This window comes from Salvia miltiorrhiza, chromosome 1, assembly GCF_028751815.1.
Source record: "Salvia miltiorrhiza cultivar Shanhuang (shh) chromosome 1, IMPLAD_Smil_shh, whole genome shotgun sequence".
Taxonomy (NCBI): domain Eukaryota; kingdom Viridiplantae; phylum Streptophyta; class Magnoliopsida; order Lamiales; family Lamiaceae; genus Salvia; species Salvia miltiorrhiza.
In genome coordinates, this window is record NC_080387.1 from 61,982,252 (window position 1) to 61,996,568 (window position 14,317).

The window sequence follows — 14,317 nt, forward strand, 5'->3', positions numbered from 1 at the left end:
CGGCCGGCGAGGCTGCCGGAGCAGCAGGATGATGATCCAGTCCGGTGGCGGCTAGGGTCGGCGCTGATGCTCGTTGGCGGCGGAGCTCAAGGAGGTGCGCAGCCGCCTCGCTCAGGAGCAGCCCGTCGTCCGTACGTCGCTTCTCAGGAGCTGGTGCGCAGCCGCCCCATCTGCTGCTGCTCGGTCCAACCGGCGATGATGCTGATCGGCGAGCTCTCTCGGCGATTAGGCGGAGCGGCGACTGCTGCTGGATCGGCGATGAATCTCGACTTTTCTACTACTGCTGCTGGATCTCTCTCCAGCCTCTCCGCCACGCCGATCCTGACTGGAGGCGCTGCTGGAATGAGGAGCTGCTGGAGGCGCTGTGGAGGCGCTGCTCTCGTTCCAAGTCAGAGATGAACATTAGAGAGGCGAATGAAAGTCAGAGATGAACAGTATATAGGCGCTGCTCTCCAACACTAATCCTCCTTCATTCTAATACCCTTTTTCATGAATCCCAATAATGAGAAAATGAGAAAACAATTACTCCCTTGCAAATGTCCCGTTAAACACAAAAATAGAAGAACGTACTCCCTCCGTCCCACTGTTTCACTTCAATAGGTTCATTTCTTTTGGATACGAAAATTAAAAAAATTATTTTTAATAGAAAAGTGACGTGATCCACACCAATTAAGTACGTATTTTTACTCAAAATATAAAACGAGCCTATTGAAATGAGACGGAGGGAATAGTAATTAGTACATAAAGTGAATTTATGAAAACTATTTAAATATTAGATATAAAAAAATATTTTGCTAAAAAAATAAATGAGATATTTGTAATGAAACATCCCATTATAAAAAGTAGGGCATTTTTAATGAGACGGGGGAAGTACTACACTATTTTTTGTATGATTTGTAATCATCTGTCCCACAAAATTTGAACAATTTCTTTTTGGCATGAATTATAAGGAGTTAATATTTTATGTATTAAGTGTGATATGTGAAAAGGTGAAAAAATAAATAAAAGAAAAAAAATTATCATATAAGGAGTACTGCTCAAACTTCACCAGATAATCCAAAAAAGAATATTGTTCAAGCTCCAGGAACGAGTATTTATTTTAAATTCTAAATAGTACATGGAATACATGAAAAGTGGTGTTTAAATTATTTTCGGATATAGGTATTTACTTAATCGAATCATATTTAAATCGATTTTGGGATATACTCCCTTCGTCCCATTATAAGTGAGACTTTTTTTTAGCACGAGAATTAAGAAAAGTGTATTTTGTGTGTATATGAAAAAATGAAAATGTGTTTAAGGTAAAACTTGTTTCCAAAAATAAAATAGTCTCACTTATGGTGGGACATTCAAAATAGAAAGAGTCTCACTAGTGGAATGGAGGGAGTAGATATTGAATAATGATAATTTTTTTATTCTCGAATTAATCGAAATGATGGGTAAAAAACCAAAATTGATTTTTTATTAATTATTACTAGTATTTATTAGTAATATTCTATAATTATTTATTTAAATTTTAAAAGTAGCCCCATGGGCCATGACCCACCCGGCCACCCCCACCTTATATGGCTTACACTGTTACACAATACTCAACACAACTTCAATTTAAAACGGGTGGAGTCAATTTATTTATTTAAATTAATTTGATTTCAACTTCAATTGAAAATGATATTAATTACTTAAATATTGAAAATGGTATTAAATAGGATTTGTTGATTTGTTGGTTCATAACTTGATGGTATAATTGTAAATTAGAGTTTATTTGTTTGGTTTATTGGTTGATGTCTTGATGGTATGATTGTTACGTAAATTACGATTTGTTGATTGATATTACTATTTAGTGGTTAATTAAGATTTAATTTACAGGTTTATGATTTAATGATAATATATTGATGGTTTACTTATTTATGATATCGTTGTTGTGTTAATATATCTGTATTATTTTTATATTTATTTATAGAGCAAATTACATGAAAATACCTCACTTTATACCAAATTCTGGTTTTTTGATAAACCTTTTAATTGTAGCAAGAAATTGAACGACCTTTCAATTTATTGCAATTGGCATCCCTGGTATTTTTCGGGCCAAATTAAATCTGAGTTGACAGCCGGAATGCCAACGTGGCATCAGAAATGCCAAATCACACCCATCATCCCCTCCCACGTCACCCTCTCTCTCTATCCACCCTGGTGCAAGGATTCGAATCCTTGAGCCGTTTCACGGCGACGGCGGATGCTCGGAGAAGGTAAGATTGCGGTTCTTTGAGGGTCCAGAGGAAGCGGCGATGACCGGCGGCTGTGTACCCTGGTGTTGACCCTCGTCGGTTTTCGTTCGGAGGCGACGGCGGTGGTATTCTTCACCGCGATTCTCATCGCTTCTGCGTGGATTCGGCGGCGAAGGCGGACCCCCTTAGGGGCCGCGTTATTCCCCAAGGCGGGGGAGCTCTGCGAGCGTCTTGAGAAGGCCTCGGATCTGAATCAGAGCTTTGATGTAGCGAAAATGTTTCTTTTTTGCAGAAATTTTCGCCGGCTTCCGTTTTAAGGCGACAATGGCGGATCTCCGAAAAAGAAGAGTTTTAGGCGACGGTGATTCGTGGTGAATCGGGGGCTGAGAGGAACCATCCCTTGCTCTGACTAGGTGTGGTGATGGCTGGACGGTGGCGTCCGCCGAAAACAGAGGTAGGCGGCGAAAATTTTGAGATAGGGAGGAGCTGCTGGTGCGGCTTGAAAGCTCGCCGGATTGTGAAATTGGCGTCGCTGATTTTTGCAGAGGAGCTCAAAATCTTTTTCTGCTCAGCCCCCCTTTTTTTTTGCTCAGCCGTTTATGATGCTTCTTCGACAGTGGAGGGAGAGACCTCGGATTCGACGGCACGGTTGTTTTGGGAAGCGACGATGGCTGAGTATCGGCAGTGTGTGAGCAGTTGGGAACCGTGAAACGACGACGGCGGATGCACGGTTCATATGATTGCGGTTTCACGGCGACGGCGGATGCACGGTTCAAGGATTCGAATCCTTGCACCAGGGTGGAGAGAGAGAGAGGGTGACGTGGGAGGGGATGATGGGTGTGATTTGGCATTTCTGATGCTACGTTGGCATTCCGGCTGCCAACTCATATTTAATTTGGCCGAAAAAACACCGGGGATGCCAATTGCAATAAATTGAAAGGTCGTTCAATTTCTTGCTACAATTAAAAGGTTTGTCAAAAAACCGGAATTTGGTATAAAGCGAGGTATTTTCATCCGATTTGCCCTTATTTATATTAACATATCTACTATTATTATTTTAAATTAAATTTTATATTAGACTTACATTTACGTATATATTAAGGATCAAGATGACTCAATCATTAATTGGAGAATCATTATTGATCATCTTTAGAAATAAAGATAAAAAAAAATTAAATTAAACGCTTTAATTTTGTAGTAGCATGTTTATTTACATTTACTAAGATCGTCTATATTATTGAAAATGAACGACAACTATATCATGTCGTTCAACACTTTTTTTTCCATTAACCGATTGATAAAATAATATTTATATGTAAAACAACACAAATTAAAATTTAAATGCATATAAAAATTATTATTGTCATGTTTATTCAAGTTACTTTACTTGGCACATATATGTACTTACGACTCACCAATAGCACCATTTTTTTCAAAATATTTTTTTTATTCAAATCAAAACCCAACTAAATAACGAAACATTATTATTGAATGTTATAAAATTAAACTTAATCAATTGGAAAATTATTATTTATTAAAATAAATCCTTTCTCTTTTTGCAAAATCAGATTTTTGGGAACTTTTATTTGTAAACTATGTATTTAAAAAAAATGACCGAATAAATATAATTTAAATATGCATTCAAAAAATATATTATTAAACTATATGCAAATAGATGATTTTGTACATCTTTTTGATTTTTGATAAATTTGCACATTTGTACTCATTATCAATTAAAATTAGTTGGAGTAATTGATATTTCAATATTAAAAATATAAAATAATAATTCATATATTTTCATATTCATACTTTGTTATTGAGTATTTGGAGTGGATTATTTCACTTTAAAAAAAATTATTTATATTTACTTTTGTTTTGATTATATTAAATAATTATATTTATTTATTTAAAATATCGTTTAATTTTGATGTTGGTCGTGTATCGCACAGGCTCACGTATCAGAAATATATTAATAATGTAATAATAATTGCAATAGCAATCGTCTAAAATGTTAGCATTGTTGATTTTTTTATATTTGTAAAATATATATAAATTACCGATACATTTTCTTATATGAGACATTCCTTCAAACATCCTCGTGGTTTCTTCTAAATGAGGATGAGCAAGTGATTGTTTCAACTTAACTACGAAACGGAAATGGATAAAATTACAAAAGTTTGGTAAGATTTTTTAGGAGGATCACTATTAATGATTCATTATTTTCCCAAATCCTTAATACAATGATTGGATAAAAAATATCTTATCAACTGAACTAACTTCAATCTTTTATAAAAATTAGTAAGTTAAGCTTAAAAAATTACTACTAGTATTTACTGTTACACAAGAGGACCTTATTCAATTTCAAGTATCTTTAAATTGAATTGAAACTTTTTGCTATTTGCTTTTGATTTTAAAGATATTTATATACCAAAATCTCTCCGTAATAGCAAAATACTAAGATTTTTGTGAACCAAAATACTCAAAACTTTAACAAGCCACCTCTCGATTTCATCCAAATTTGGAACCTATGAATCTTGACATATTCCAGTTAAAATATAACCCAATTAAAGACGTCCGAGGATATGTTAATTAGGTGAATTATAAATTCTACTTGTAGAATTTAAGAGTAAATGAAGTCCTATTAATTCTCTTCTCATAAAATATTCATAAATAATTATATTTGTAGTATAACATGTCACACTAAAGTCATATATATATATATATATATATATATATATATAGGGGCGCGCTCCAGTGAGACCCCTTATTTTTCGTGTAACATGAGTACAATGAATAAGACATATAATGCTAATGAACAAAACGTATATCTAATGAACAAGATGTATATACTGATGAAAAATAAAATTTAAAAAATTCGTAATGAATAAGACATATAAGCTGATGAACAGGGCTGTATATACTGATGAACAATGCAGTATATACTGATGAATAACAAAATTTAAAATATTCTGCTTCCTCCAGGATTCGAACCCTGCGAAAAAAAATCACCCTCTAGATACAATATCAGTCATAGGATTGATAAAATAAACGCACCAGATCGTGCCCTAAATCTCACTAAAATTAGGGGGTCTCATTGGAGCGGCCCCCTATATATATATATATATATATATATATATATATATATAGGGTCGCATTCAATGGAGACCATTTCTTATATAGAGAATGAAGACCAAATCAAGGCCATTCATCTCAATCCAATCAATGATCCAGATTATTTCCTGATTTGATTTTTCATGTAATTAAATAATGGTTAATTACATTTATTTAATCCAAAAAGGGCAAAAACGTCCACTCAAATCCACGAATTATGGCATCTGGTTGAACAAATCCCGAAAATTACTCTTTTCCAATTCTGGGACCTGATCCGTCAATGAACATAATAGATGAACATTAGTATGTTCATTGTTTTCCTACGAACATTTCGATGAACATTAGTTTGTTCATTGGTTTTTCTACGAACATATCGACGAATATCAGTATGTTCATTGGTTTTTCTACGAACATATCGACGAACATCAGTTTGTTCATTGGTTTTCTACGAACATCAGTATGTTCATTGATATTTTCTGCGAACACTTCATTGACAATATGCAGATCTGCAAATCCGACGACGGCGCAGCGCGACGGTCGCCACCACAAGCGTTCTACCATCGTCGTCTTCATCGGCTTCACCCTGACGACGCCGGGGCAGCACAGCCTCGAGAATACCTCTGCCTGCGACGCCGGCGGAGCAGCAGGAGGAGGAAGAAGAGATGGAGGCGATAGGGGAGGGAGGCGGTGGAAGGGAGAATGGAGAGGATGGCGGCGGAGCAGAAGCGGCGACGGCGGGGAGGAAGGCGGCGGAGCAGCAGAGATGGAGGCGGCGGGGGAGGGGGGAGAGTGATTGAGAGAGAGAGATAGAGAGAGAGCGTGAATGAGAGATAATGAGTGAGATTAGGGTTAAATAGAAAATGACATGCTTAACCTTTTGATTATAAAATAAATGAAAATTAATAAAATTAATCAATTAAATTACCACCATTAGATTAAGTTAGATCAAGGAACCAGATTTGGTCTTCGTTCTCTATATAGGGGAGTGGTCTCCATTGAACTCTCCCCTATATATATATATATATATATATATATATTAACTATTCTTTTCTCCTCTTTCGAATATTACGACACTTTGGCGCCAATATATTTCTCTTCAGACGATGAAGCACGACTCAATTATTAAAATACTTCTTGTACAATCAATAAATAAAAAATTCAAGTTATTTTATATATGAGAGTGTGTAAATCTAAAAAAAAAAAACCCTCTTTCACTACAAAAAAATCGGCAATTACCGACGGCAAAATGCCGTCGGTAATAAAAGACGGCCGCCGGTAAATTGTGTTACCGGCGGCAAGCTGCCGCCGCTAAGCGACTCGTCGGTAACGACAATACCGGCGGCGACCGGCCGCCGTCGGCAATTAACGGCGGCTATGCCGCCGGAATTTCCGCCGTTAAACGGCGGAGCAATGCCGGAGAATTAGCGACGGTGGTTGCCGCCGCTAATTACCGACGGCATTAATGCCGGTGATTCCACCGGAGTCCGGCGGAGCCATGCCGGAACATTAGCGACGGCGTTTGCCGCCGCTAATTAGCGGCAGTACAATGTCGTCGGTAATAAACCACCGCCGTCCGGTGGTGCTTCGCCGGAGGGGGCTGGGCTTTTAGCGAGGGCAAAATGCCGTCGGTAATTACCGACGGCATTTTGCCCTCGGTAATTATTTTAATTTTATTTTTTTATTTTATTTATTTATTTATTTATTTATATATTTTATTGTATATCCACAATTTATTTCCGTATTTATACGGTATTGCATACTTTATACGAACTTCCCAGTCGGTGACCCGACTTCCCAGTGGGTCACCCATCTTGCTTGTGCTCTGTGTCAAGCACGCTTAACTTTGAAATTCTTTTCGCGTGGTCACCAGTACAGAACACTCGTATTATTGATATATCTACACCTAATAATTCATTTAAATGCTATATACTCACTCATATATTTATAATCTTTGAATATGTGGAGATACTACCTGAAATATGTTGTTAATTAGTGATCGAGTTCGTTTCCGTCCTTATTTTTATCGTCGGTAAAATATTTAATTAATATTTAATTATTAATTAAATATATATATATATATATATATATATATATATATATAGGGGCGCGCTCCAGTGAGACCCCATAATTTTTGTGAAACACTAGGACAATGAATAAGACATATAATACTAATGAACAAAACGTATATCTAATGAACAAGATGTATATACTGATGAAAAATAAAATTTAAAAAATTCGTAATGAATAAGACATATATACTGATGAACAGGGTCGTATATACTGATGAACAATGCAGTATATGCTGATGAATAACAAAATTTAAAATATTCTGCTCCCTCTAGGATTCGAACCCTGTGAAAAAAAATCACCCTCCTGATACAATATCAGCCATAAGATTGATAAAATAAACGCATCAGATCGTGCCCTAGATCTCACTAAAATTAGGGGGTCTCATTGGAGCGGCCCCCTATATATATATATATATATATATATATATATATATTTAACATTAATACACCAAAAGTGTTTTAATTTAGTTTCTCTCAATTGTAATAATAGGCTTTATATCCCACTGCCACTAACCCTCCACCAGAGTTCTATTTTAACTCAACAGTCTACTTTTAATATACATTAATAGAAGGCTGTATGTGAAAAGAAAATTAGGAGAAGGAGAGAGACGAAGAGAGACCCACAGTTTAACTCTTAATTAAAAGTAACATTAAGGATATGAAACAAACAATAGTATAATTTTTAATTTTAGCCTCCTATATATTCGTGCCCAAAAGAAATAAGCCACGAATATTGGGACGAAGAGAGTATCTATTAATACTTGTTACTAATTATTTGTTATATAATGGTGAAGCCATACATTGTGCATTCTATATATACAAATACAAAAATGAGCGAGAATCAGTGACATAGTGTGGAAAATAACGATGAACTTGTCGAACTATTTTATCCATATTCACGACTGTCAGCTTTGGTCCACATGTTTGATGTGAAACAATCTCAGTAATGCCATTTTAAGTTTGGAGACCTTGATTTATTTTTATTTTTTCTACCAGACTTCTTTTGAGGACTTCAATACTCAACTCTGAAGTGATTAGCGTTGTAATAATAATAATAATAATAATTTCTCAAGTCATAAGTAAGCATTATGATTGTTATAACTTCGAAGGTTGATAAGCTTTGCTGGAATGCGTTGACACGCAACTTACCTCTCATCATATATTATTATGAAATTTATTACATTTAACTACATTCTCTTTATAATTGTCTTCTCAAATATAGACTTGCACCGAAATAAAAAAAATCAATATATCACACACTATTTATGAGGGTGCACTTGTGATGTTTAACATATGTTTTCATCTTCATTCCTAATATTCCTATGGTGGTTGGTAGAAGTTAGTAGTACTAATCTATTTTCACCCTATCCTTTTTTTTTTTTTTTCCTACAAGCTAGCAATGAATTGACATAAATGGGCAAATGGAAAGAGACATAGGCACTTTTCATCTAAATGTGAGTCGCATTTTGCACTTTAACATTATCTCGTTAGTCGTTTTAAGCAAATATTATTTTACCTAGAAAATTTAATGCATTCATAAATTAGGGAATTGTAGAATGACACCCTCGTTCGAAATGAACTAACAAAAATGGGTCAAAGAAAGAGACTAACTGAAAACCAACATGGCATGATCGTTGATAGGCATATAAAGTGGACTACCACTTTGTTCGAGGACTTTTATGGGATTTCCTATTATATTTTTAGAATTACTGCATTGTATGCCGTAAATAAACAGAAAAATTTCAGATGTAATGAAAAGATTTAATAATAAATCAATGGATAAATTACGTGACCATTTGGAAATATGGTTTTCAAATCGTCGTAAATAAGTATTCTATATTTTTAATTTTTAACAATTAAAACTCAGTGCAAATTTTTCTACAATTCAAACTTTTAATAAAGACTATGTTTTAGCACAAAAATTCATGTGAAACCGATTTTATGGAGAAACCGGCTTCACAATGACACTATTTCAACATACAAATGATATTTTAATATTTTAAAGTATCATTTGTTTGTTAAAATAGTGTCATTGTAAATTCGGTTTCACCGTAAAATCGGCTTCACATGAGACCACCTCATGTTTTAGTGGACTGGATAGAATGAATATTTTGACATATACATTAGCGACTGCAAATTTTGACGTCTAGTCTAATAAAAACGGTCGATTAAGAACTATTTCAACAAAATTCATCGCTATCAATAAGTATTAGACATAGATTCATATATAACATTATCACTCTACTTGAACTCGTCAAAATCTAGCTTTTAATTTCACAAATCAAATACTCTAATACCGAAAATTACAATATTTAGATTTTTGTAAAATTTGGACGATTTTTTTTTTTGAAAAAAATTTGGACGAATTTTAATTGCAAAGAAGTCTAGAAGTTAATCAATTGTTTGCAACATTTTAAATATCAAATCGAAATTACAAATTGAGTCAAACTTCGTAACATTATAATTTTCTATTATAAAAAACATAGTATGGCTCATACTCATTTATGTATTTTGAAATTAAAGAGTTAATTATCTGTAAATACACGAAATATACTTAAATTTTAATTTTTTTAATTAGTAATAGTATTTTTTTTTTTGGTTATTTGAACTTTTAACAATTTGGAGTTTGACGCCAATTAAAATTCATGCAACAATTAATCATACACATGGATGCCAAAATTTTCTTACTTGACATTTTAATCGATAATTAAAATGTTGTGTTTTATATAACATAAAAAGATGTAATTTTCTTCCTCTAAAAGCATACTACTATCTAAACTCTACTCCTCACAGCATAACATGTAAGATGAAAAAAAAATCATTTTTTATGTTACATAATAAACACAACTATCTGACTATCAACTAAAATGTCGCGTGATAAAATTTTGGCCTACCATATAATATTAATTATTGTCAGAATTTTAATTTGATAAAATTCCAAAGTATTGAAAATTTATATATTAATTAATTTAAAAAATATATAATTTAAAATTAAAATAAATATATTTCATGTATTTACAATCAATCAACCCTAAATAAAATAAAAATTGTAAAATAGTGATATCACCCAATTTAGAGGTGTGAATAATGTTGGGACATGGAATGGAGGTGAAGAATGGGAGAAAAGCAGTAGAATTGGGGGAAAAGTTACTGAAATTTCAGTTTTAAAACTGCAAATTTGCAGTTGAAAGTTGTAAAACTACCGCAAGTGAAATTGTCAGCTCTCTCTCTCCCTCTCTCTTTCACTAGAGAGTTCAGGTGCTCCGACTGTAAGTTGCTGCGATTTCTCCGAACGATTTTTTCGTGTTTTTCGTTTATCGTGTAATATTGGTTCCGTTTCGCTTGGATGCATTTGGTTTTGTATGGAGATAATGTCGAATTTCAGTAGCATTTTGTTGTTTGTGTAATTTTTTGCAGTTTGCCTTCAATTTCGTGTTGTCTCATGCTTTTACTGCCTGTTTCTACTTGCATGAGCGATTTTCCCCGGAGTTTGTACGCGTGATTATATGTTTTTTCGGTTTATAAGTGAGGAATATTTCATTCTTCAGAAGTTTAAGCTTAAGTTTTGGATTCTTCTTCTTCTTCTCTCTGCCATTTGTTTGGCTGAAAATTTGATGATATAGGACCTTATTCTTTTTCTCAACATTGATGGTTTCTTGAAGAGTGAAAAATGCAAGACATTGACAAAAGCGTAAAGTATTTGAGAATGATCTAAAGACTGCACATAAATTGCTCTAAAAATTCTGTTAAATGTCAATGATAATGTATGGAGTATTTCTATAGGATGATTACTGCACGCTCTGAAATTTGTAGAATGTCTCGACTCTTCAGCTTTAATCTCTGATTCATATGCTAATCCACCTTATCACAATTTATCCTGTTCAGTTGATGTGCTGGCGACTTTTTTGTTTTTGTTCAAATTTAAGGTTCGATAGTCATGGATTTGCCTCTTCAGGACTCATCAGACGACGTAACATCCTGTAAGTGAATCTTCGTGGGCATCCTCAGTGACACTACAGATAGAAGTTGTTTTCTGGTTAAAGTGATCTAAAATCGATTCAAGTTGTTATCTAGACTTGCAGTTAGAAAAAGAAACCTTCGTGCTGCCAACATTTGGCAGCACAGCTATTGTTCTGGTCATGGATGCAGATGTCTGCTTTGTTTTTAGCCTTTGGCCTTTGATTTGGTGTGAGCCTTGTTTTGGATGCTATGGTTGTCATTTATTTGATGAAATTTTCTGTGTAGTTGCATCCAAGAGCGAATACTATACTGAAGATGATTTTCTGGACGGCTTTTCTTATTGTCATGGGCTTGGTGAGTTGCTGTTTAGAAGCTCTGGAACCTGTTCACTCTGAACTATATTAATTTGCTATCTATTTTGTTGCTCAAGATATGTTGGAGGAAGATGCTTTGAATGAGAAATCTTGTATGCAAGTGCTAAAGATATGGATTGACAAAGCAAATGAAGATATTGTAAAACTTGAAGAAGATATATTGATGCTTCAGCGCCAACTGGTTTGGGATGATGAGAAGTGGTCTAAACAATGCTCTGCTGCTCTGAGAGAAAAGATTGATCAACTTGCTATTTTGATAGAACGCTTGAAGAAGGACAGTAGAGAAAATGGCCTCCATTTGAAAACCGAGGAACTGCCACCAAGATTACATGATCTGAAGCCTTTGCTGGAAAATTACTTAGCAAAGAGTGAGCAAGTAAGAGTCATAAGCTTTTCTTAATTACTATGCTGCAAATATTATTTGAGTTGATCATGATGGAAGGCTTCATCATTTTCTATTCTAATTTCTAAGTTTATGTCACCATTACTAGTCGAATTTTCCCAACTTGGTTTATAGCAGCCTCACTTCCTTTAAATGATGAACAGACAGAAACCAGTATGATACAGATGCCTGTCTCACCTACTGTTGAACTCATCAACAAGAAAATAGAAGAGAATTCAGGCACCATCATGCTCAAAACCTATGAGAGAAAGAGCAAGTCCACGGAGCTTGAAGAGAGGAAAATATGCCCTCTCCAACAAGTAACTTCAAGTCATCAACTTTTCTCTCTTTATTTGCTCCAAAATGATCATGTATATCGATTTGCAGGTTGAAACTAGATTTCATTTAAGGCAAAGAATTGCCTACTTCTTTCTACTCTCCTCTCTTGTTTTTTGAGGCCAGAGTGTTATCTAGTTTAAGTTCCAGAATTAAATAATCAGATGCTCTTTGTTGTTCACATGAGGTTGTACATTCTTTTGAATGCATCCTTCTGTTTCTCATGCTTGATTGAGCATTGTTTAAATATATGGGTTTCTTAACCTCAAAGAGGGTCTGCGTGTGCACAGAAGAAAGACGCAGTTATCAGAAACTTTGATGCAAGTGGCGACATGTGTACAAACGATGAGGTCTCCAAAAAGGTTATAAGCAAGCCAAACACACTAGAACCAAGGAGAATGCTAAATTTGGTTCACGTAAAGTTAGAGGTAAAATACTGCAACTTCTTCAAGCGTAGTTTAGATTACCGTGACTTGAAGACTCGTTAGTCATTATGGCCTTGCCTTCTTTCAGCCAGCTGATCCCATGGTGAAGGAATCAAGTGCAAGCACGTCTATAGAGAAAGTTCATCCAAGAGAAAATCCAGAGACGAGAAACAACGATAACAAGGCTATAACCGAGGCAAAAGCCATGCAAGGCAGGATTCAACATGAAATCAAGGTAACAGTTTGATGTAATCTGAGTCTAGCAACATTTTTTTGCTTTTGCCAGTTTGACGCACCTAAGTCATGCCTTAAGACAAATTCAAGATCTGATATCAGTTAGTAGTAGTCGAATACTTGTGCCTGAATGCTCCAATACTAACTGATAGCGAAATCTTGGATTCTAGGTGGATCCTGGGAAAGCAAGAACCGAAGAAGCTTCAAATAAGGTACAGGAAGCAAGGGTTCTCTCCATGGAGCCTTCGGTGAAAACGAAAGGAAGAAATACAAAAATTTTACAAACACAAGAAGCAGTGAAGGATCTAGCAACAGAAATGAAGAATTCCCCCTGCTCATTGAATGACATTACTGAACAAGTGAAAAGGCCAAGAATGGAGTTGGAGCATCAAATTCAAGTGCAACAGAAGATATGCAATGAATGCCAACAAATTCTTAAAAACCCAGCAGAGCATGAAGATCACTTAATGGGACAGAAGAAAGATGGAGTTTTGGAGAAAGAAACTGAGCAGCAGGTGAGTAAGAACGATGTAGCTGGCCCATCAGAAGGCACTGCAGCTTCGAATTTGTTGCCACAAGAGGCGAGGAAACTGCCTCTCAGTTCACAAACCACAAGCAAGAAAGGAGGTCTCAAGAGGTCTCTGGTGAAACAGGCTAAGACGGAGCGTGATGCCTCCAATAGCACAGCTGAGGAAGCCACAGATGGGGTGAAGAACGTGCCCCAGATTCCGTCTCCATGCATCAAGGATAAGGAGAAATTATTGCTTTCCGATCTCAGGGCCATTGCAAAGAGTCAAAACTTGCACGGCTACTATAGACTTAGGAAGGATCAGCTGCAAAAACTTCTTGGACTGGAATAATTGTTACTTTGGTAATTCATGCATTTATCTCAGTTTTCCATTTTTGATCAAATTTGCCTTTACACATTAAGCACATTCATTCATCTCTTTTGCAGGCTTCCATCTGTAAATACTGTCTAAGTACTGATCATGACTCATAGGAGAAGGATAAAAAAGGTGCTTTTCAAACTCGACTGTGGATCCGACACTAAGGCAGAGAAGGCGATTGATATATAGTAATTTTGTACATGGAAAGTCTATTACTGCAACTTATAGTTGAGCTCATGAGCTCAAAATTGACTCCAATACGTGCAATATAGCTCAGGAATTTGCATTTTCTATCTAGTTCACAACTTGCTCTG

At 35.3% G+C, this 14,317-nt stretch overlaps 2 protein-coding genes across 5 annotated transcripts in view; one reads left to right on the forward strand and one right to left on the reverse strand.

The window, feature by feature from the left end:
- LOC131001622 (H/ACA ribonucleoprotein complex subunit 4) overlaps positions 1 to 14,317 on the reverse strand; it is an 806,367-nt gene that overhangs the window by 511,008 nt on the left and 281,042 nt on the right. The gene's annotated exons all lie outside the window — the stretch shown is intronic.
- On the forward strand, positions 10,490 to 14,293 carry LOC131001672 (uncharacterized). 3 transcript variants are annotated; one of them, XM_057928241.1, is made up of 9 exons: positions 10,490 to 10,674; positions 11,291 to 11,385; positions 11,651 to 11,719; positions 11,796 to 12,115; positions 12,286 to 12,441; positions 12,748 to 12,885; positions 12,971 to 13,117; positions 13,287 to 13,987; positions 14,072 to 14,293. In XM_057928241.1, the coding sequence occupies exons 2-8, from the start codon at positions 11,343 to 11,345 to the stop codon at positions 13,974 to 13,976; spliced, it is 1,563 nt and encodes a 520-aa protein (XP_057784224.1). In that variant the 5' UTR covers positions 10,490 to 10,674; positions 11,291 to 11,342; the 3' UTR covers positions 13,977 to 13,987; positions 14,072 to 14,293. The 3 variants fall into 3 exon arrangements, with proteins under 3 accessions (XP_057784224.1, XP_057784241.1, XP_057784232.1); XM_057928258.1 differs by having other exon boundaries at positions 12,751 to 12,885; XM_057928249.1 differs by having other exon boundaries at positions 11,332 to 11,385.